The sequence below is a fragment of the Teleopsis dalmanni genome, chromosome 2 (genome assembly GCF_002237135.1).
Source record: "Teleopsis dalmanni isolate 2A chromosome 2, ASM223713v2, whole genome shotgun sequence".
Classification (NCBI taxonomy): Eukaryota; Metazoa; Arthropoda; class Insecta; order Diptera; family Diopsidae; genus Teleopsis; species Teleopsis dalmanni.
Genome location: NC_051847.1, coordinates 23,432,987 through 23,459,572, shown reverse-complemented (window position 1 = coordinate 23,459,572; position 26,586 = coordinate 23,432,987). Strand labels below are relative to the sequence as shown.

Genomic DNA, 26,586 nt, shown 5'->3' with positions numbered 1-26,586 from the left:
CAATAAACCAAATTCATATAACTGAAACAAATAACTTAGTGGAAGAAGAGAATCTTATTTGCTCAGAAGATGTACCTGTAGTAATCACTGAAGCGACAATAATATGTGAATCACATGAATTAGTACCAGATGCAGTTGCGAAAGTACAATGTGAAGAAATCGAATTGGTTTCTTCTTTAGCAACAACAGATAATGAAACATGTATTGCACCTGCTTCCGAGGAAAATGTATCAAACGTTGAAGAACTCCAGAACTCACCGGAGCTTATTGCATCTGAAACTGAACCACCAATAAATCAAATTGATATAGGTGACGCAAACTACTCAAGGGAGGAAGAAAATCTTATTTGCTCAGAAGATGTACCTGTAGTAACCTCAGAACCGACAATAATCTGTGAATCAAATAATGCAATAGAATCAAATGAATTAGTATCAGATACAGTTGTGGAAACACAATGCGAGCAAGTCGATTTAGTTTCTTCTGAAGCAACAACAGATAATAACACATGTACTGTACCTGCTTCCGAGGAAAATGTATTAAACGTTGAAGAACTAGAGAGTTCACCGGAGCTCACTGCATCTGAAACTGAACCACCAATAAACCAAATTCATATAACTGAAACAAATAACTCAGTGGAAGAGGAGAATCTCATTTGCTCAGAAGATGTACCTGTAGTAACCTCAGAATCGACAATAATCTGTGAATCAAATAATGCAATAGAATCAAATGAATTAATACCAGATACAGTTGTGGAAGTACAATGCGAGCAAGTCGAATTAATATCTTCTTTAACAACAACAGATAATGAAACATGTACTGCACCTGCTTCCGAGGAAAATGTATTAAACGTTGAAGAACTAGAGAGTTCACCGGAGCTCACTGCATCTGAAACTGAACCATCAACAAACCAAATTCATATAACTGAAACAAATAACTCAGTGGAAGAAGAGAATCTTATTTGCTCAGAAGATGTACCTGCAGTAACCTCTGAAGCGACAATAATATGTGAATCAAATGAATTAATACCAGATACAGTTCCGGAAGTAAAAAGCAAGAAAGTCGAATTAGTATCTTCTTCAGCAACAACAGATAATGAAACATGTACTGCAATTGCTTCCGAGGAAATTGTATCAAACGTTGAAGATCTACAGAATTCACCGGAACACAGTGTAACTGAATCTGAACTACAAACAAACCAAATTGACATAGCTGAAACGAATAACTCAGTGGAAGAAGAGAAACTAATTTGCTCAGAAGATGTACCTGTAGTAACCTCAGAACCGACAATAATCTGTGAATCAAATAATGCAATAGAATCAAATGAATTAATACCAGATACAGTTGTGGAAGTACAATGCGAGCAAGTCGAATTAGTATCTTCTTTAGCAATAACAGATAATGAAACATGTACTCCACCTGCTGCCGAGGAAAATGTATTAAACGTTGAGGAACTAGAGAGTTCACCGGAGCTCAATGCATCTGAAACTGAACCATCAACAAACCAAATTCATATAACTGAAACGAATAACTCAGTGGAACAAGAGAATCTTATTTGTTCAGAAGATGTACCTGTAGTAACCTCAGAACCGACAATAATCTGTGAATCAAATGAATTACTTACAGATACAGTTGTGGAAGTACAATGTGAAGAAATTGGATTAGTATCTTCTTTAGCAACAACAGATAATGAAACATCTATCGCACTTGCTACCGAGGAAAATGTATCTAATGTTGAAGATCTACAGAATTCACCGGAGCTCACTGCATCTGAAACTGAACCACCAATAAATCAAATTGATATAGGTGACGCAAACTACTCAAGGGACGAAGAAAATCCTATTTGCTCAGAAGATGTACCTGTAGTAACCTCAGAACCGACAATAATCTGTGAATCAAATGAATTAGTACCAGATACAGTTGTGAAAGTACAATGTGAAGAAATTGGATTAGTATCTTCTTTAGCAACAACAGATAATGAAACATCTATCGCACTTGCTACCGAGGAAAATGTATCTAATGTTGAAGATCTACAGAATTCACCGGAGCTCACTGCATCTGAAACTGAACCACCAATAAATCAAATTGATATAGGTGACGCAAACTACTCAAGGGACGAAGAAAATCTTATTTGCTCAGAAGATGTACCTGTAGTAACCTCAGAACCGACAATAATCTGTGAATCAAATAATGCAATAGAATCAAATGAATTAATACCAGATACAGTTGTGGAAGTACAATGCGAGCAAGTCGAATTAGTATCTTCTTTAGCAACAACAGATAATGAAACATGTACTCCACCTGCTTTCGAGGAAAATGTATTAAACGTTGAAGAACTAGAGAGTTCACCGGAGCTCACTGCATCTGAAACTGAACCATCAACAAACCAAATTCATATAACTGAAACGAATAACTCAGTGGAAGAAGAGAATCTTATTTGCTCAGAAGATGTACCTGTAGTAACCTCCGAAGCGACAATATTATGTGAAGAAAACAACACAATAGAATCAAATGAATTAGTATCAGATACGGTTGCAGAAGTACTATCTGAAGAAGTCGAATTAATTTCTTCCTTAGCAATAACAGATAATGAAACATGTATTGCACCTCCTTCCGAGGAAAATATATCAAACGTTGAAGAACCACAAAATTTACCGGAGCTCACTGCATCTGAAATTGAACCATCAATAAACCAAATTGATATAACTGAAACGAATAACTCAGTGGAAGAAGAGAATCTTATTTGCTCAGAAGATGTACCTGTAGTAACCTCCGAAGCGACAATAATCTGCGAATCAAATAATGCAATAGAATCAAATGAATTAATACCAGATACAGTTGTGGAAGTACAATGCGAGCAAGTCGAATTAGTATCTTCTTTAGCAACAACAGATAATGAAACATGTACTCCACCTGCTTTCGAGGAAAATGTATTAAACGTTGAAGAACTAGAGAGTTCACCGGAGCTCACTGCATCTGAAACTGAACCATCAACAAACCAAATTCATATAACTGAAACGAATAACTCAGTGGAAGAAGAGAATCTTATTTGCTCAGAAGATGTACCTGTAGTAACCTCCGAAGCGACAATATTATGTGAAGAAAACAACACAATAGAATCAAATGAATTAGTATCAGATACGGTTGCAGAAGTACTATCTGAAGAAGTCGAATTAATTTCTTCCTTAGCAATAACAGATAATGAAACATGTATTGCACCTCCTTCCGAGGAAAATATATCAAACGTTGAAGAACCACAAAATTTACCGGAGCTCACTGCATCTGAAATTGAACCATCAATAAACCAAATTGATATAACTGAAACGAATAACTCAGTGGAAGAAGAGAATCTTATTTGCTCAGAAGATGTACCTGTAGTAACCTCCGAAGCGACAATAATCTGCGAATCAAATAATGCAATAGAATCAAATGAATTAATACCAGATACAGTTGTGGAAGTACAATGCGAGCAAGTCGAATTAGTATCTTCTTTAGCAACAACAGATAATGAAACATGTACTCCACCTGCTTCCGAGGAAAATGTATTAAACGTTGAAGAACTAGAGAGTTCACCGGAGCTCACTGCATCTGAAACTGAACCATCAACAAACCAAATTCATATAACTGAAACGAATAACTCAGTGGAAGAAGAGAATCTTATTTGCTCAGAAGATGTACCTGTAGTAACCTCAGAACCGACAATAATCTGTGAATCAAGTGAATTAGTTACAGATACAGTTGTGGAAGTACAATGCGAGCAAGTCGAATTAGTATCTTCTTTAGCAACAACAGATAATGAAACATGTACTCCACCTGCTTTCGAGGAAAATGTATTAAACGTTGAAGAACTAGAGAGTTCACCGGAGCTCACTGCATCTGAAACTGAACCATCAACAAACCAAATTCATATAACTGAAACGAATAACTCAGTGGAAGAAGAGAATCTTATTTGCTCAGAAGATGTACTTGTAGTAACCTCCGAAGCGACAATATTATGTGAAGAAAACAACACAATAGAATCAAATGAATTAGTATCAGATACAGTTGTGGAAACACAATGCGAGCAAGTCGAATTAGTTTCTTCTGAAGCAACAACAGATAATAACACATGTAGTGTACCTGCTTCCGAGGAAAATGTATTAAACGTTGAAGAACCACAAAATTTACCGGAACTCACTGCATCTGAAACTAAACCATCAATAAACCAAATTGATATAGCTGAAACAAATAACTTAGTGGAAGAAGAAAATCTTATTTGCTCAGAAGATGCACCTGTAGTAACTTCCGACCCGACAGTAATCTGTGAAGAAAACAACACAACAGAATTAAATGAATTAGTATCAGATACAGTTGTAGAAGTACAATGTGAAGAAATCAAATTAGTTTCTTCTGAAGCAACAACAGATAATGAAACATGTATTGCATCTGCTTCCGAAGAAAATGTATCTAATGTTGAAGAACAACAAAATCTACCGGAGCTCACTGCATCTGAAACTAAACCATCAATAAACCAAATTGATATAGCTGAAACAAATAACTTAGTGGAAGAAGAAAATCTGATTTGCTCAGAAAATGCACCTGTAGTACCTTCCGACCCGACAGTAATCTATGAAGAAAACAACACAACAGAATTAAATGAATTAGTATCAGATACAGTTGTGGAAGTACAATGTGAAGAAATCGAATTAGTTTCTTCTGAAGCAACAACAAATAATGAAACATGTATTGTACCTGCTTCCGATGAAAATGTATCTAATGCTGAAGATCTACAGAATTCACCGGAGCTCACTGCATCTGAAACTGAACCACCAATAAACCAAATTCAAATAACTGAAACGAATAACTTAGTGGAAGAAGAAAATCTTATTTGCTCAGAAGATGTACCTGTAGTAACCTCAGAATCGACAATAATCTGTGGATCAAATAATGCAACAGAATCATATGAATTAGCACCAGATAGTGTTGTGGAAGTACAATGCGAGCAAGTTGAATTAATATCTTCTTCAGCAACAACAGATAATGAAACATGTGTTGCACCTCCTTCCGAAGAAAATGTATCTAATGCTGAAGATCTACAGAATTCACCGGAGCTCACTGCATCTGAAACTGAACCACCAATAAACCAAATTCATATAACTGACACGAATAACTCAGTGGAAGAGGAAAATCTTATTTGCTCAGGAGATGTACCTGTAGTAACCTCAGAACCGACAATAATCTGTGAATCAAATAATGCAATAGAATCATACGAATTAATACCAGATACAGTTGTGGAAGTACAATGCGAGCAAGTCGAATTAATATCTTCTTCAGCAACAACAGATAATGAAACATGTATTGAACCTCCTTCCGAAGAAAATGTATCTAATGCTGAAGATCTACAGAATTCACCGGAGCTCACTGTATCTGAAACTGAAACACCAATAAACCAAATTTATATAGGTGACGCAAACTCCTCAAGGGAGGAAGAAAATCTTATTTGCTCAGAAGATGTACCTGTAGTAACCTCAGAACCGACAATAATCTGTGAATCAAATAATGTAACAGAATCAAATGAATTAGTATCAGATACAGTTGTGGAAGTACAATGTGAAGAAATCGAATTAGTTTCTTCTGAAGCAACAACAGATAATGAAACATGTATTGAACCTGTTTCCGAGGAAAATATATCAAACGTTGAAGAACCACAAAATTTACCGGAACTCACTACATCTGAAACTAAACCATCAATAAACGAAATTGATATAGCTGAAACAAATAACTTAGTGGAAGAAGAAAATCTTATTTGCTCAGAAGATGCACCTGTAGTAACTTCCGACCCGACAATAATCTGTGAATCAAATAATGTAACAGAATCAAATGAATTAGTATCAGATACAGTTGTGGAAGTACAATGTGAAGAAATCGAATTAGTTTCTTCTGAAGCAACAACAAATAATGAAACATGTATTGCACCTGCTTCCGAAGAAAATGTATCTAATGCTGAAGAGCTACAGAATTCACCGGAGCTCACTGCATCTGAAACTGAACCACCAATAAACCAAATTCATATAACTGAAACGAATAACTCAGTGGAAGAAGAAAATCTCATTTGCTCAGAAGATGTACCTGTAGTAACCTCAGAACCTACAATAATCTGTGAATCAAATAATGCAATAGAATCATATGAATTAGTACCAGATACAGGTGTGGAAGTACAATGCGAGCAAGTTGAATTAATATCTTCTTTAGCAACAACAGATAATGAAACATGTATTGCATCTGCTTCCGAGGAAAATGTATTAAACGTTGAAGAACTACAGAATTCACCGGAGCTCACTGCATCTGAAACTGAACCACCAATAAATCAAATTGATATAGGTGACGCAAATTACTCAGTGGAGGAAGAAAATCTTATGTGCTCAGAAGATGTACCTGTAGTAACCTCAGAACCGACAATAATCTGTGAATCAAATAATGCAATAGAATCATACGAATTAATACCAGATACAGTTGTGGAAGTACAATGCGAGCAAGTTGAATTAATATCTTCTTTAGCAACAACAGATAATGAAACATGTATTGCACCTGCTTCCGAAGAAAATGTATCTAATGCTGAAGATCTACAGAATTCACCGGAGCTCACTGCATCTGAAACTGAACCACCAATAAACCAAATTGATATAACTGAAACGAATAACTCAGTGGAAGAGGAGAATCTTATTTGCTCAGGAGATGTACCTGTAGTAACCTCAGAACCGACAATAATCTGTGAATCAAATAATGCAATAGAATCAAATGAATTAGTACCAGATACAGTTGTGGAAGTACAATGCGAGCAAGTTGAATTAATATCTTCTTTAGCAACAACAGATAATGAAACATGTATTGCACCTGCTTCCGAGGAAAATGTATTTAATGTTGAAGATCTACAGAATTCACCGGAGCTCACTGCATCTGAAACTGAACCATCAACAAACCAAATTGATATAATTGAAACGAATAACTCAGTGGAAGAAGAGAATCTTATTTGCTCAGAAGATGTACCTGTAGTAACCTCCGAATCGACAATATTCTGTGAATCAAATAACACAATAGAATCAAATGAATTAGTATCAAATACAGTTGTGGAAGTACAATGCGAGCAAGTTGAATTAGTATCTTCTTTAGCAACAACAGATAATGACACATGTACCGCACCTGCTTCCGAGGAATTAAATGTTGAAGAACTACAGAATTCACCGGAGCTTACTGCATCTGAAACTAAACCACCAATAAACCAAATTCATATAACTGAAACGAATAACTTAGTGGAAGAAGAGAATCTTATTTGCTCAGAAGATGTACCTGTAGTAATCACTGAAGCGACAATAATATGTGAATCACATGAATTAGTACCAGATGCAGTTGCGAAAGTACAATGTGAAGAAATCGAATTGGTTTCTTCTTTAGCAACAACAGATAATGAAACATGTATTGCACCTGCTTCCGAGGAAAATGTATCAAACGTTGAAGAACTCCAGAACTCACCGGAGCTTATTGCATCTGAAACTGAACCACCAATAAATCAAATTGATATAGGTGACGCAAACTACTCAAGGGAGGAAGAAAATCTTATTTGCTCAGAAGATGTACCTGTAGTAACCTCAGAACCGACAATAATCTGTGAATCAAATAATGCAATAGAATCAAATGAATTAGTATCAGATACAGTTGTGGAAACACAATGCGAGCAAGTCGATTTAGTTTCTTCTGAAGCAACAACAGATAATAACACATGTACTGTACCTGCTTCCGAGGAAAATGTATTAAACGTTGAAGAACTAGAGAGTTCACCGGAGCTCACTGCATCTGAAACTGAACCACCAATAAACCAAATTCATATAACTGAAACAAATAACTCAGTGGAAGAGGAGAATCTCATTTGCTCAGAAGATGTACCTGTAGTAACCTCAGAATCGACAATAATCTGTGAATCAAATAATGCAATAGAATCAAATGAATTAATACCAGATACAGTTGTGGAAGTACAATGCGAGCAAGTCGAATTAATATCTTCTTTAACAACAACAGATAATGAAACATGTACTGCACCTGCTTCCGAGGAAAATGTATTAAACGTTGAAGAACTAGAGAGTTCACCGGAGCTCACTGCATCTGAAACTGAACCATCAACAAACCAAATTCATATAACTGAAACAAATAACTCAGTGGACGAAGAAAATCTTATTTGCTCAGAAGATGTACCTGTAGTAACCTCAGAACCGACAATAATCTGTGAATCAAATAATGCAATAGAATCAAATGAATTAATACCAGATACAGTTGTGGAAGTACAATGCGAGCAAGTCGAATTAGTATCTTCTTTAGCAACAACAGATAATGAAACATGTACTCCACCTGCTTCCGAGGAAAATGTATTAAACGTTGGAGAACTAGAGAGTTCACCGGAGCTCACTGCATCTGAAACTGAACCATCAACAAACCAAATTCATATAACTGAAACGAATAACTCAGTGGAAGAAGAAAATCTTATTTGTTCAGAAGATGTACCTGTAGTAACCTCAGAACCGACAATAATCTGTGAATCAAATAATGCAACAGAATCATATGAATTAATACCAGATACAGTTGTGGAAGTACAATGCGAGCAAGTCGAATTAATATCTTCTTCAGCAACAACAGATAATGAAACATGTATTGAACCTGTTTCCAAGGAAAATGTATCAAACGTTGAAGAACCACAAAATTTACCGGAACTCACTGCATCTGAAACTGAACCATCAATAAACCAAATTGATATAGCTGAAACGAATAACTTAGTGGAAGAAGAGAATCTTATTTGCTCAGAAGATGTACCTGTAGTAACCTCAGAACCGACAATAATCTGTGAATCAAATGAATTACTTACAGATAGTGTTGTGGAAGTACAATGTGAGGAAGTTGGATTAATATCTTCTTTAGCAACAACAGATAATGAAACATGTATTGCACTTGCTTCCGAAGAAAATGTATCTAATGTTGAAGATCTACAGAATTCACCGGAGCTCACTGCATCTGAAACTGAACCACCAATAAATCAAATTGATATAGGTGACGCAAACTACTCAAGGGACGAAGAAAATCCTATTTGCTCAGAAGATGTACCTGTAGTAACCTCAGAACCGACAATAATCTGTGAATCAAATGAATTAGTACCAGATACAGTTGTGAAAGTACAATGTGAAGAAATTGGATTAGTATCTTCTTTAGCAACAACAGATAATGAAACATCTATCGCACTTGCTACCGAGGAAAATGTATCTAATGTTGAAGATCTACAGAATTCACCGGAGCTCACTGCATCTGAAACTGAACCACCAATAAATCAAATTGATATAGGTGACGCAAACTACTCAAGGGACGAAGAAAATCTTATTTGCTCAGAAGATGTACCTGTAGTAACCTCAGAACCGACAATAATCTGTGAATCAAATAATGCAATAGAATCAAATGAATTAATACCAGATACAGTTGTGGAAGTACAATGCGAGCAAGTCGAATTAGTATCTTCTTTAGCAACAACAGATAATGAAACATGTACTCCACCTGCTTTCGAGGAAAATGTATTAAACGTTGAAGAACTAGAGAGTTCACCGGAGCTCACTGCATCTGAAACTGAACCATCAACAAACCAAATTCATATAACTGAAACGAATAACTCAGTGGAAGAAGAGAATCTTATTTGCTCAGAAGATGTACTTGTAGTAACCTCCGAAGCGACAATATTATGTGAAGAAAACAACACAATAGAATCAAATGAATTAGTATCAGATACAGTTGTGGAAACACAATGCGAGCAAGTCGAATTAGTTTCTTCTGAAGCAACAACAGATAATAACACATGTAGTGTACCTGCTTCCGAGGAAAATGTATTAAACGTTGAAGAACCACAAAATTTACCGGAACTCACTGCATCTGAAACTAAACCATCAATAAACCAAATTGATATAGCTGAAACAAATAACTTAGTGGAAGAAGAAAATCTTATTTGCTCAGAAGATGCACCTGTAGTAACTTCCGACCCGACAGTAATCTGTGAAGAAAACAACACAACAGAATTAAATGAATTAGTATCAGATACAGTTGTAGAAGTACAATGTGAAGAAATCAAATTAGTTTCTTCTGAAGCAACAACAGATAATGAAACATGTATTGCATCTGCTTCCGAAGAAAATGTATCTAATGTTGAAGAACAACAAAATCTACCGGAGCTCACTGCATCTGAAACTAAACCATCAATAAACCAAATTGATATAGCTGAAACAAATAACTTAGTGGAAGAAGAAAATCTGATTTGCTCAGAAAATGCACCTGTAGTACCTTCCGACCCGACAGTAATCTATGAAGAAAACAACACAACAGAATTAAATGAATTAGTATCAGATACAGTTGTGGAAGTACAATGTGAAGAAATCGAATTAGTTTCTTCTGAAGCAACAACAAATAATGAAACATGTATTGTACCTGCTTCCGATGAAAATGTATCTAATGCTGAAGATCTACAGAATTCACCGGAGCTCACTGCATCTGAAACTGAACCACCAATAAACCAAATTCAAATAACTGAAACGAATAACTTAGTGGAAGAAGAAAATCTTATTTGCTCAGAAGATGTACCTGTAGTAACCTCAGAATCGACAATAATCTGTGGATCAAATAATGCAACAGAATCATATGAATTAGCACCAGATAGTGTTGTGGAAGTACAATGCGAGCAAGTTGAATTAATATCTTCTTCAGCAACAACAGATAATGAAACATGTGTTGCACCTCCTTCCGAAGAAAATGTATCTAATGCTGAAGATCTACAGAATTCACCGGAGCTCACTGCATCTGAAACTGAACCACCAATAAACCAAATTCATATAACTGACACGAATAACTCAGTGGAAGAGGAAAATCTTATTTGCTCAGGAGATGTACCTGTAGTAACCTCAGAACCGACAATAATCTGTGAATCAAATAATGCAATAGAATCATACGAATTAATACCAGATACAGTTGTGGAAGTACAATGCGAGCAAGTCGAATTAATATCTTCTTCAGCAACAACAGATAATGAAACATGTATTGAACCTCCTTCCGAAGAAAATGTATCTAATGCTGAAGATCTACAGAATTCACCGGAGCTCACTGTATCTGAAACTGAAACACCAATAAACCAAATTTATATAGGTGACGCAAACTCCTCAAGGGAGGAAGAAAATCTTATTTGCTCAGAAGATGTACCTGTAGTAACCTCAGAACCGACAATAATCTGTGAATCAAATAATGTAACAGAATCAAATGAATTAGTATCAGATACAGTTGTGGAAGTACAATGTGAAGAAATCGAATTAGTTTCTTCTGAAGCAACAACAGATAATGAAACATGTATTGAACCTGTTTCCGAGGAAAATATATCAAACGTTGAAGAACCACAAAATTTACCGGAACTCACTACATCTGAAACTAAACCATCAATAAACGAAATTGATATAGCTGAAACAAATAACTTAGTGGAAGAAGAAAATCTTATTTGCTCAGAAGATGCACCTGTAGTAACTTCCGACCCGACAATAATCTGTGAATCAAATAATGTAACAGAATCAAATGAATTAGTATCAGATACAGTTGTGGAAGTACAATGTGAAGAAATCGAATTAGTTTCTTCTGAAGCAACAACAAATAATGAAACATGTATTGCACCTGCTTCCGAAGAAAATGTATCTAATGCTGAAGAGCTACAGAATTCACCGGAGCTCACTGCATCTGAAACTGAACCACCAATAAACCAAATTCATATAACTGAAACGAATAACTCAGTGGAAGAAGAAAATCTCATTTGCTCAGAAGATGTACCTGTAGTAACCTCAGAACCGACAATAATCTGTGAATCAGATGAATTAGTTACAGATACAGTTGTGGAAGTACAATGCGAGCAAGTCGAATTAATATCTTCTTTAGCAAAAACAGATAATGACACATGTATTGAACCTGCTTCTGAGGAAAATGTATTAAACGTTAAAGAACTACAGAATTCACCGGAGCTCACTGCATCTGAAATTGAACCACCAATAAACCAAATTCATATAACTGAAACAAATAACTCAGTGGAAGAAGAGAATCTCATTTGCTCAGAAGATGTACCTGTAGTAACCTCAGAACCGACAATAATATCTGAATCAAATGAATTAGTACCAGATACAGTTCCGGAAGTACAATGTGAAGAAATTGGATTAGTATCTTCTTTAGCAGCAACAGATAATGAAACATTTATTGAACCTGTTTCCAAGGAAAATGTATTAAACGTTGAAGAACTAGAGAGTTCACCGGAGCTCACTGTATCTGAAACTGAACCATCAATATACCAAATTCAAATAACTGAAACGAATAACTCAGTAGAAGAAGAGAATCTTATTTGCTCAGAAGATGTACCTGTAGTAACCTCAGAACCGACAATAATCTGTGAATCAAATAATACGAAAGAATCAAATGAATTAGTATCAGATACAGTTGTGGAAGTACAATGCGAGCAAGTTGAATTAGTATCTTCTTTAGTAACGACAGATAATGAAACATGTATTGCACTTGCTTCCGAAGAAAATGTATCTAATGCTGAAGATCTACAGAATTCACCGGAGCTCACTGCATCTGAAACTGAACCACCAATAAACCAATTTCATATAACTGAAAGGAATAACTCAGTGGAAGAAGAAAATTTTTTTTGCTCAGAAGATGTACCTGTAGTAACCTCAGAACCGACAATAATCTGTGAATCAAATGAATTAGTACCAGATACAGTTCCGGAAGTGCAATGTGAAAAAATTGAATTAGTATCTTCTTTAGCAGCAACAGATAATGAAACATGTATTGAACCTGTTTCCGAGGAAAATGTATTAAACGTTGAAGATCTACAGGATCCACCGGAGCTCACTGTATCTGAAACTGAACCATCAATAAACCAAATTCAAATAACTGAAACGAATAACTCAGTAGAAGAAGAGAATCTTATTTGCTCAGAAGATGTACCTGTAGTAACTTTTGAAGCGACAATAATATGTGAAGAAAACAACACAATAGAATCAAATGAATTAGTATCAGATACAGTTGTGGAAGTACTATCTGAAGAAGTCGAATTAGTATCTTCTTTACCAACAACAGATAATGAAACATGTACTCCACCTGCTTCCGAGGAAAATGTATCTAACATTGAAGAACCACAAAATTCACCGGAGCTCATTGCATCTGAAACTGAACTATCAATAAACCAAATTGATATAGCTGAAACGAATAACTCAGTGGAAGAAGAGAATCTTATTTGCTCAGAAGATGTACCTGTAGTAACCTCTGAACCGACAATAATCTGTAAAGAAAACAACACAATAGAATCAAATGAATTAGTATCAGATACAGTTGTGGAAGTACAATGTGAAGAAATCGAATTATTATCTTCTTTTCCAACAACAGATAATGAAATATGTATTGCTCCTGCTCCTAAAGAAAACGTATCTAATGCTGAAGATCTACAGAATTCATCGGACCTCACAGCATCTGAAACTAAACCATCAATAAACGAAATTGATGTAGCTGCATCAAATGACTCAGTGGAAAAAGAGAATCTTATTTTCTCAGAAGATATACCTATAGTAACCCCTGAATCAACAATAATATGTGAATCAAATGAATTAGTTACAGATACAGTTGTGGAAGTACAATGCGAGCAAGTCGATTTGGTATCTTCTTTAGCAACAACAGATAATGAAACATGTATTGCAATTGCTTCCCAGGAAAATATATCTTTTGTTAAAGAATTACAAAATTCACCGGAGCTCAATGTTACTGAAACTGAACCATCAACAAACCAAAGCAACATAACCGAAACAAATGACCCAGTAGAGGAAGAGTACCAACTTTGCTCTGAAGTTGTGCCTGTAGAATCCGTTAAACCGGCAATAGTATGTGAAGAAAATGACACAAAAGATTCTAATGTGTCAGTACCTGATGCAGTTGTGGAGGTACCATGTAATGAAACCGACTTGCTAATGACTTTAAACACAGATCTTGCTCCATGTTTTCAACATTCTTCTGAAAACCACGCACACTCCGAAGTACTAAATACAACTGAAGTTTCAGTTTTAACCGGAACTATACTATCAACGGAACAAATTGTTATGAATGAAACAACTAACTCAGTGGAGAATAGCAATTCGCTTTACCCTATGGATGTACCTGCAGATACTCTTAAATCGTTTGATCTAAATCTTAATAATGTTGAGAGATCAGCTGAAGAAATTGGTGTAAGTGGGGGAAATAACTCTGTTGATCAGAGTTCTGCTCTTTGTTTGGAAAGCACACTTTTAGAAACATCTTCTGAAAAACATAAACGAATGGTAGTTTCGGATGCAGCTGAAGAAGTAAATAACGAATTACCGGAAACTTATTTAGGATTAAATATTGAATCTTCTACTGATGATATTGCACAAAAAGGTATGCTGTCTCTTATAACAGCAGATTTTAGTGGAACTGAAGAAAAGTGTTCACAGGGACAAACTGCATTGGTTAAAGAAGAAAAATTTGTCAATGATCATGAAAGGCTAATAGGTGGAGATTTTTTGATAACTGAAGATAAGCAAGTCATTACAATGGAGCAAACAGAGCAAGGTATTAATGACGGCGAAATATTTGATAAATTATCAACCTTAAAATTGAATGCAATTAATGATGTTCATTTAATGATAAACAAATGCAAACCAATTAATAATTTAAGACTGGAACTACCGTCACAAGGAAATGAACTCAATCATTCGAAATCAAGTTCGATTATAGATTATAAATTGGGAGCAATCACTTTTCCAAATTTAGACAAAACAGCTTCTAATAAGCCAAAACGTTTGCAAAAGCAATCGCATGTTTCGGACACAACACCGAGTAATGATGTGTATGTTAAAAACAATGTCTTATCCTTGGCTTCCATCTGCAAATTTTATATTAAAGATAAACGTTTGTTAAAATCTATTGAGAAACGGCATAGTCAAACATTACTTATGCAAAGATACCTAAGTTCCTTTGATTCGCTCGACTCCTCACTTACTCAGTCTAATGAGAATCTGCATTCAGAATACTCAGAACACTTAATCCCATATAACAATAAGCACTTTAAAGAAGATTTCAATGAATGTAATTATAACTTCATTAATGAAATTATTTTCTCAGATCACCTAAGTTCTGATTCAAATTGTACAGATGAAAACGCACCAACATATGTTGACACACTTCTCGCTAATTCCGATGTGCACGAAAAACATAATAACACATTAACTTCCAGAAGAATCATTAACACTAATAATGTTACTAACATTAACATGACTAACGGCGATCATTTGAACTCCACTCAGCACAATAAATGTACTACGGTTAACATAGATCAACGAAGCGATGATGGATCAAACATAAAAATAGACGATAGCGAGGATGATGGTGTTTTTCTTTTAAAAAGTTTTGTGCCAGGTAACATTACCAGACCAAGGTTAACCTCACTCGGTGTTGTGTTCAAGCATTGCACTTATTTAATATATACTTTTAATTTGCTTTAATTGTGATATTGCTAACCTTCTGTGTTTATTATTTATATTCTATTATTTTGAAATAATATTATTTTCCCCAACATATTTAAGTAGCCCTGAATATTATATTGCAGGATCCATAGCCGAGCGCGAATATAAAAAATGGAACAATGCAGTTGATATGCCAAATAATCCATACGCACCTGAGGCATTGAAAAGACGCATCAGCGGTAGTCAAGAACGGTTCTTAGATTTACCAAATATAAGCCCTAGTTCTGAACAATGTCCTATTGAACTATTAAAAAGTGAAAAGGTGGACTCTGATGGTGGAAACGATTACAAAAGGTAAGTTAGAAAACTATTTTTGTTTGAACTGTACTTAATATTCAGAGTTATATCTTTACATTATTTTACGGAATCATTTTCTCATCCAACTAATCGATGGTGATCACAACCTCTATCGCCATTGTCCAGTTAAATTTGCTATTTGCTGTGAATTTAATATATAAATGTTTTTTAGCGATTTGTCGATGGCATCTGATCGGTTTAATTTTGACTAAATGTATTCACCTTACATATTAAACAGAATTAATAGAGTTAACACATATTATTATGGTTAGGGGTAGATTAAAATACGATCCAGTAATAATAAAGGCAGTCAGCCAGTCAGTAATTGAGAGAGTCCTGACCACATAATTAGAGACTGTATAAGATTCGTAGATACTAGACAAAATCTAGAGACACTAATTGGGGAATCCAGCCCTTCTACTATGGTAATGCAGATGTTGGCAAGCATCGAAGAATGGAGCTTTTACAAGAGCATAATCTCTAGAACAATAAATACTGTTAGAGCGGACGAAATACTTAGTACACAATCGGAGTGAATGCACGCTAAGTGCTCTTCTAACCTGCCCTGTGAAGGAATACCTTAATTGGTCGTACTGCAGGGATTTTCAGGATTTTGAGTTGAGAATGTAGGGGACTTTTTAGTCCGTAGGCATGTATGACTCAATTTGAGTCGTGCATGAATCGGGCATGCAAATGGTACGGGCCATTTGTATCTTTTGAAGATTTTTCCCCCAGGTCCGATACCAAAAAAAAAAAAAAAAAAGCCAGTCAGTAATAAATTTGAACGCCAAAAAACGAAAAGCAATATAATTTTTACATTAGTCAAATTTTTAGGTCTCGGCATTAATAGAGCAAAATGAAGAAATAACATAAATTTTAAATGTTTCATGAATACTATAGACGTTACTATGCGTTCGAAAAAATAAACAATATTATCATAGACGAAAATATTAGTATTAAATATCCGAAGCTTTGATAATTCTCTGAATATTGCCAATATTATTTTTATAATTATTCTTATAATAGATTTTAGATATTATTCTTATAATAGATCTTTCTAAGTGTAGTATATTCTATATATACTATATATATACATATGTACTCTTAAGCCCTTATAGTCCTTAAAGCTATCGGTCACGTATTCCTATAAAAACTCAAAATAAATTGATATAAGATTATTACCGATACTTATATAAGCGATAATCAAAGCCTTGCATTCTCCATACTTTAAATCAATATACATTTATATATTGTGTATATAAAATAGATATTTTTTGAATAGAATATTATTATATTCTATTCGAAATTCAGCTTTATGAATTCTTTTTCTATAATGATAAAAAACATATTTCATTATTTATTTTTGTATTTACAGATATTGCCGTGATTATTACGTAAATAATATTACTACAAACTGTTCAGTATCAAATACAAAATGTTCATCACCCACTTTATCATATGAGGGGCAGAATGAAGAAGAGATCGTTATAAATGAGGTAAATCCCATGAATGACAACATAAAATGTGCAAGTAGTGCAAATTTAAAAAGAAATAATAGCGCTAATCATTGGACCCTTTCCACTCCAGTGCGTCGTAGCAGTTCCTTAAAATTCATTAATAATGCTACATCACCAAGTAGAATATCACATTTCAGCTCAACCATAAACACAACTCCCAATATTACGACCAAATCACAACATTCACTTCTACAGCTACCACCACGTTCATCCACTTCAGCATCTCATTATCGTGATAATGTTGATGATGCTGATGACGACAACAACATGGACGATAATGCGGACATATGTTCGCTGCGTTCGTGGAAAAGTGCCTCAGCTAATTTTATAACTGCATTACCAAAACGATGTACACTCTCCTCCTTAAGTGTTAACAGTTCTGCTAGTGGTGCATCACTTAATTCCTCCAACACCCAAAAACGTACCATACCCAAAGCTAACATTTTGTCACAATTCGAAAAACAATTGCTGCACAAGGACATGAAAAGAAATAGCTTCCGTGCTGTCTCAGCTAGCACAAAAGATTTTGTTATGAATCCATTATATGATCGAGATCAATTCTATGGCACAAATGGTAAACCAAAACTATCTGTAAAGGCAGATGATGATCAAGTAGACTCTGGTATAGATAGTTGTCTAAATGGTTTTAGTGGAAAAGATATAAAAAATCAAAGCAACAATAGCTTGCTATTTTAATATTTTAAACAATTAAAAGCTTTTAATTAACAAAACAATTTGTACAGAAATAAATTTAAATAATTAGTAAGCATTTTATATATTATTTTGTAAATAAATCCTTATTATTTACTAGTCAAATTTAATTTCAGTTTTAAATATTAGATTGAAAGCATTTCTGAAGAAAGAGAATAGGATTTTAATTGTTATTTGTCTTAAAGATTTAGTCATTATTATGGTCAGAAATATGTTAAAAGTATAAATTGTTTGCTTAAAAAATATATTAGCTATTATAGTCATCTTTGCACTTATAAGAAAACTTTAAAATATATAAATAAAATTTTTAATTATATGATATTTGGAAAACGTTAATAAAATTATACGAAAAAATGTCTAAAAAATACAACTATTTTATACTTCTATTATAAAATATAGTCGTATAGCTATTGCAGCCATTATTGTTTGGCTTAGGAATTAGAAAAAATAAAACAGTTCATTCTACAAATGTTAAATCTCAGCTAAGCGAACCAACATTCTCATAAACAGACATTTATCTATCTTAATCGTTTTTATTATTTTCATACTGTCCTCTTAACTGGACAGAATTGCTGGTTCTATCGATGTTCGTTTAAGAGAGTTTCCACTGTAATTACATGATATTATAAATGATTAATGCATACGTACGTTATGATCTGCGGTTTTTGTAATATTAACAAAGAGATTTTTTTATAGATTTAAAGTTAGATACTTACAGTTCCTGACAAGAATATTCGCAGAAAAAAATTGTAAATAGTGGTTTCTCATTGTGAACAATCACTACCCCTTTTTTCATTTTAAATGTCAATAAAAATAAAAAAATATTCCTTTTCTACATAACACTTAAGAACTTAAATATGTATCATAATAGCACTCCATTCTTGCCAATTTTTTCCTTTATTTCTGCTGACACCTACACTGCGTAAGTCATTGTTCACTCCACCTATCTATTTTCTGCGTGTTTCTACTGTTCCTTATAATCTGTCGTCTAACATTCATTTATTATAATTATGACATTTTAGATAAAACAGAAATTACTTAGATCTTAGATAATTAACATATTATCCTCCTCTGACAGATTTTAGTCGTAAAATAGAAACAAACCAACTAAGTTAGTTATATCTGCTTATTGGTATATATATAATTAGTATGATGCCTACAATTGTTGAGCAAATATGAAAATACTTCATCAGGTATTATCTTACTATGCTTTTACACAAATAATATAATTTAAGTTTTTAAACAATGTATTATTATTATTGTCATTGTGAGTAATTTGATTTCAAAAATTTAATACAAACATCACCAACATAAATATATATAAATATGTATATATGTTGGCGCTATATATTCCAGTCGAAGCATAGGTAAGTAGACAGGATAGCGTAGTAGGGATAGAATTTCTAACTTATCAGCTAACAAACTTAGACCAAATCAACCTATTACGTTAAGATGCCAGTAAGACTTCTAAAATATTATGTTTCGATAAATGTTTTAAACCAAAGCTTGGGATGCAGAGGAAATTTTAATAACGTCTCCTATACGAATTTTTATAATATATATAAGCTTATAACAATTCACGCTGGCTTTCTGTGATTTAAAGTGCGCCCATATTGCCTAAGTCCATTGACTTACGCAATATGATATTTCAATCCATTGAAGAACCATTTTTGTAAAGTTATTATAAATTTATAAATTGTTGAAGATGTAGTATATTCAACCTAAACATTGCTTTAGGAAAGCATAAAAAGCAATATGACCCATAACCAATTGCAACTGAATCATATCTTAGGCCCCATTAAGTAATTAATGCGTTGGTTCTTACAAATAATGTGCACAGGCTTTTTATATACCGCCATGCTTTCCGTGGCAAGCTTAGATTAATTGGTTAGGCAGCTAATGGTCCTTTCAGTGTTGAACCGGCTAAAATGCAGTTTTTATTTGTATGGAATCCGGACTCAAACCAGTTTTTTGCTATAGACACAGGAAGTCTTTGACATTTAAACTGAAATGTGATGGTCAGCATTTATAAAGATATTTGAATAGTATTAATATATTATAAGTGTTATAAAATATATTATTGATAGCTATTCAAATTTAGCTACGTATCGACTAGCTTAACATGATAATACTTGAGAAACACACAGATCCCAGAGCCATAACATAGGAAAGATTGATCGCTGATGTTAAAAATGCGGAGACATAGTAGATTGATATGTCACGTGACTCCAAACCTGCCATGGGCAGTAGAAAGCATAATGTAGTATAATTTTATTGCTATTATTTTTCAATGTTAATAAATTCACAGACTTTCAAATATTTCTGAACCATATACATTGACATGCAATTAAACTAAATTTCTTTGATTTTTTTTATTGAGGTATTTTAAGATTTTATTAAGAATCTCTCTTATATTCATTTTATCTTTTATGTGCCTTTAAATACGAAATATCTAGATTCATTTAGATATACTTATATACTCTTATTTATAGAATAACACTTGTGCCATTAACAGTGTAACAAATTTAAATGATAGTTCAAGTTATTTTATCAAAGTTTTAAGTTTCAAAATTTGACGCTTTCGACTAACAATTTTTGGGGCGTGGCAATTACTTTTCGAATTTGCAACAAAATGTTTCCAAATCCTCAATTCAGCAAATATTTTATGTCAAATAAGTGGCAAAATTTATTTTAAACTCTGCAGGATATGCAAAAAAAAAGTTAAATTTTTTTTCTAAATTTATAAAGTTTAAATAATTTAAATAATTTAACATTGAAATATATTTTTCTTTTATTTTGAGTTTTTATTTTAGTTGCAAGTACGTATTTTAGCCTGGAGTTTTTTATATTGAATTGTCATTTAATTAATTAATATTTTCATCTTTATTTTATTTATTTTAATGCTCGTGCTTTTTATTTATAAACTGTATAACAAATGCACAAAATAGTTTATTTTATAATGCAAAATTCAATTAATATGTGTGAATAGTTATTAGCTAATATTTTGTTTATTTTTTAAAAATTTCATTATTTGTACAATAAAATTTTAAATATTTTAAATGAAAATCCAAAGAATATTAAGCAGTTTTTAGTCAAATTTGTGGCAAACATATTTGCATGTCCATTTGGTAAGTAAAAATAACAAAAAAAAAATTTTTTAAATAAAATAGTTCTCTGTAGTATTCCATTTTCCAAGATACAAATATGTTCTAACTTTTCATTTCTGTTAAAAAGTCTTAGTTATTATTAATTACGTGAGGACTAAATAATGACTTCTTCGCAATATTTTTTGGGGAATTCCATTTTCGACGATAATAATATATTCTAACTTTTCATTTCTGTTAAAAAGTCTTAGTTATTTTGTTCCAAAAAATAATTATAATTTTTGTATACTTTATTAATTAAACGAAGACTGAATAATGACTTCTTGTTTCAACCGACCTACTTTATATAGACAAAATCTTTATAAAATCAGCATCGATAATGTGACAGAACGTCATCACTGTCTAAAACAAAAAACATGTTATATAACTACACTCTAGGGCTCTAGGGTAAGAGTATACTGTAACAAAAACTTTTCAGGACATCTAATCAAAACAGAAATTTCTCTAGTAAAACCATTCTAACATACTTCTTCTTAAATCTTGACCTACTTTACAATACTCCTCAAGTCCTCACAGTGTCTTACAACTGCTTTGCAATCATTAACATCAAGTCAGCGGAAACATCTCATCTTTATTTCTCCATTATAGCAAAAGAAAAACATAAGGAATCTTAATAAGTATAGTTGTGGTGTCACTGTTACAGAATCAGTAACTTAGCTAACTCTCCAAGACTTTATATGACCTTCAAAAATCCTAATTCTAGTATTTTTTCTTCTTTGATATGATGCTGCTTTCATTATTATGGGATTAGCAACCCTCCTGTTAAAGTTTCCTACACACAGATAGTTGATTGCAATTCGGTTTAAATTCACAGCTTTACATTTCGGGATGGGTATTAGGCCCTGTTGCGTCAATAAAAAGTAGTATAGAACCTATTTTACAGAGTTTTATTGCCTCTTCCCATGAATATTCCCAGGAATCTATTTCGTATGTGCATTCGCGCAGGGCATTCTTTCATGTGTGGCTGACTCTTCATTCTATTCGCAGAATTTACAGTTTGCATCCGTATGTATACTTATCTTTTCTATCTGCCATATGAACATTAAAGGCAGTACTCACTGCCCATTTATAATTGCTGTCCACAGCAATTTGGTTCAAAGTAGATTGCTTATTTGTTCAAATTTTTCAAAATTCATACTTTATACGGTGTAAAGTAGATAGGGTGGAAGTACTTTTTAGGATCTAAATATCTCTAGTCATTCGTTCTTATTAAAATATGCTATTAGTGATAGTGCAGTATATAGAAAAGAAAGAATTGATTGAATATATACTATATCTTTTAAATGTGTAATTCATGTATTTTTAATAGATTATTAGTAAAACTTTAACATAAATTTATTTATCGCTGACTAACGTCATTTTACTAAAAAAAATAATTTCTAACTTAACTCTAACCATTTTTAAAAATTTTGTGATTTTTTACTATTTTTTGAATGCTTAATAATATTTATTTAAAATCTTCTACTTATTTTCTATAATTATTATTACTACTACGTAATTCTTTACTATAGTCTTATTATTATTGCATGATATTTATAACTGGTAATTCTAAATATTTAAAATTAATACTTTAAACTAAAGCTATCGTTCGTAAATAGTGTTTATCTATTTTAATTTATATATTCGACTAAATTAACAATCTTTGATTAGTGGGCTATATCATTTACGTAATTTTAATAATTAATTAAAGTTAAAATATACTTTATATTAACATTAGCAATTATTTTATGCTTCGGGCCTAGTTTTAAGTTATTACTTCCTTCATGAAATATAGTTTATAATAATATATGCATAAGTATTGACGGTTTTTTAAAAAAATTTCAGTATCCTTTTAAATCATTCATGATAATATATTATTTTTATTTAATTATATGATAAAAAAAAGTAGCAGTAAACATTCCATTTCAAAATTAACGTTATATATTAAACTGTAAGTGCCTTTTACTAACAAATTAATGGGTTTATGTTTTTTATGCATTCTTCTATTTTCATATACAAACAAAACACTCAAAAAAAACAAAAACAAATAATACTACATTTTCAAAATAACAATTTCAAACTGCTTATAAAAAATGCTTTTAATACTGCACTGTAAGCAGCCAGCAAAAGTATCTGATTCACAAGCTAACGCTACCACTCAGTTAATATCTGAGACTGGTATTTATCAAGCTGTACCTGCCCAAGCGGTGGTGGAAGACCATGCCTCCATTGAAACCTATTCGACTCCATCAATGCAATCATTAAACACAATCACAAGTAGCGATGATTCGGATACAGTGCGTGTCTATGATTTTAATAAACAGGAAACCATCAAAATTCGTCAAGAAATCAAAGAAAAAAGTGCAGCAGATGCAGTTGTTGCAGATACAATTGAAACAGCTACTGAAGCTTCAACTGCAGGTCCGATAGCTAAGAAACCCCGTCCTACGGAATTAGCAATTCAAAGTAATACTAATAATGCTAATGCTAATACTAATGCTGCAGCTAATTCAGAAACACCATCTTCTCCGACCACACCGGTCGTAACGCCTGCTAGAGGCAGTACACCAACAGCTTTTAAATTCTTACAACCAAAACGAAAACTTATAGATCCTAGTCAAGTATTATCCTTCGATGAGGACATGCCAGTAAGTATTCACCTACAAGCTTGTTAATGCAATAATACAATCATTCATTTAATGCAATCATTTAAATCATTTAATTATTTTTGTTTTTCAGGAAGAACCTCTAGAAAAACCAGAAGAAAAGCCTGTTATTGAAGAGGATGTTGCTCGTGCATTGCCGTCAGTTAAAGCACTAGCACGTGCATTTATTTTGGCATCAAATAAAAATACTAAAACTGATAAACGTTGGCCTATGGTAAGTTATTATAAACAGCGGACTATAGTGATATTATTCAAGCTAATATTTACCAAAGTTTTTGTTGTTAATTTTATTATAATTAGTTAGATATATGTACTAATATATATGTACATATGTACTTAAGCTATAGGGGGTTTATAACGTATGGTCTATAAACACGCTTAAAAATTCTTGATAGCTTTGTCTCAAAAATAGATCTTCAAGCACTCCTTAAATTCATAAAATGTTTGTTACAGGCTTATATATTACATATTCTTATATGTTATCGGTAGAGATGAATAGGTCTAAATGTCGCTAACAGCTAACATCTATATTAGATATAGCTAGGTTTACGGAATTGCCCTTTAATTCAGACAATCAAGAGCTACTGATGCCATTTATATGATTTAACATTTAGAAAAATAGATCTTTTTTAACATAAGCATAAATAATAAGCAATTAATTTGTTATTTTTATTTATTTTAGCCAAAAACAACAAAAAATACTCTTTCACCAGCACCAATTAATAAACTTGAAACTAGTCCATCAGTTGCGGAAATCGCTGAAGATGCAACAATATCCTCAGATTTATCTTCACTCGAAACGTAAGTTTTACATGTTTAAGAATAAATTGAGTAATATATTTATGTTTATATATAATTTCTTTATTTATATATTAGTGACCCACCTACAAGTAAGGAAGTGGAAGAAGCTATTGAAACGGTGGCAGAAGCAGTTATACTTAATGATCATGCTAAAGAAAATGCGTCACCAGTGCCGGCAACTGATTCCACATCTGGCAAATCGAATGCAGCACGCAAATTTCGCTCTGGTTTCCTCAGAAGTAATATTGCTTTCTTTGAAAACTTAAAGTTTAAGTGAATATTACTAAATTCCTTCTAATGAAATGAGTACAAGTTAAAAACAAAAAAAAAAATTTTAAAAATTTCACGATTTTGTTATACAAAATTATAAAAAATTTTATTAAAGCGTATTTGACCATATATTGAAAAAGCTGAAGTGCCATCACGTTTGAAAACGTTTGAGGATAAAGGATCCCAGCCCAGTGAGATTCATGTGCCTATGTTAAATCTTCTATAATTTTTAATTTATGTTGTTATAAATTTTATTTATTTTTGTTTTGGTATTAAAAAAAGAAAAAGTAAGTTTTGCTTACTTCAATATTAAATATTTTTGTGCAGAAGTTTTCTTCAATTTTGTTAAAGTATCAGTTTATATAATACTTTTTTCTGCATTGGAATTTATTATTATTATTATTATTAATTATTAAATTAAGTTAATTAGTCACATTATAATAATTTTATAATTTTACTAAACTAATAAAGTTTTAATTTATTAACTTATTAAATTAATGTTAATGTATTTATATCATAATAATTGAGTTCTTAACTTAAGCTGTTGGCATTTACAATCAATTTTATAGTAGATATCAATAGGATTAATAACTTAAAACATAAAAATAATAAGTCCTAATGTATTAAATATCGGAATCGATACTTTTTGGTTTAGTCCTTAGAGTACATTCGAGGTCTGCTGAACTATTTGTGCAAACAAATAATTCTACAAATGAAAAATATTACGAAAAAATTAAGTTTCGAGAGAATATTTGAAATCTATTTAAAAATTTTTGAAATAATAACATTTGTCCTAGGAGTAAAGTCCTTGAAAAGACAAGAAAGAAGATTTAATAGCACGTTTTATAAAATATATCGTATTTACAGTGCCTGCTTATGTTTGGGACTGCGTTGTTTTATTTTTGTATTTCTTACTATTTCCTTTATAGTGCTTTTTAATAACCGTGTACCAGATAAGTTATTGGATCAACAGGACGTATTTATGATTGTACTGCGGTCTATTGCTGTGTTTTTATCTCTATACATCTTACTTTATATCATCAACATCAAAATTTCAAAGAAAAATGGTACTTTCATGTTTGTGCAGCTCATAGATATTTTAAAAATAATGAGTCTTAAGTACAATTTCGAACATAAAATATCAAAGAAGTACATATTTTACTTGATCGTAAGATTTCTATTGAACCTTATAGTTTTCGTGTGTAAAGTGACAGCTAATTACGAAATATTAATTTTCAACATATTTCTTCCCTATTACACCATCATGTATGAATTATTATTTTATTTAATATTTTTCTGCTTTACTTCAATTGTGATTTTCTACATAAATTTAAACCAAATTCTGCAGAAAAAGGATTTATATACACCTAAAGTCACAAACCTTTTACACTTATTGACTATCGAAGAGCAAATACGTAAACTATATACACGCTTTTGGAAACAAGTGATGCACATGTTCCAACTTTGCATTCTGTTACGCCTGGTGATGTGCACTTATGATATCTATGTGGACTTCAATTGTCTCTATGCCGCAGTTCATAACACACAACGTAGAAACCTTAAACAC

The 26,586-nt window shown here is 32.6% G+C and overlaps 1 protein-coding gene across 1 annotated transcript; it reads left to right on the top strand.

Annotated features, from left to right (window-relative positions):
* Positions 1-192: 192 nt before the first annotated feature.
* LOC119674124 lies at positions 193-25,297 on the top strand. Its single transcript, XM_038085248.1, has 9 exons — positions 193-201; positions 252-1,911; positions 2,218-14,661; positions 15,698-15,908; positions 17,287-17,407; positions 23,403-23,930; positions 24,022-24,162; positions 24,631-24,749; positions 24,825-25,297. The coding sequence occupies exons 1-9, from the start codon at positions 193-195 to the stop codon at positions 25,024-25,026; spliced, it is 15,435 nt and encodes a 5,144-aa protein (XP_037941176.1). The 3' UTR covers positions 25,027-25,297.
* The last annotated feature ends 1,289 nt before the right edge of the window (positions 25,298-26,586 follow it).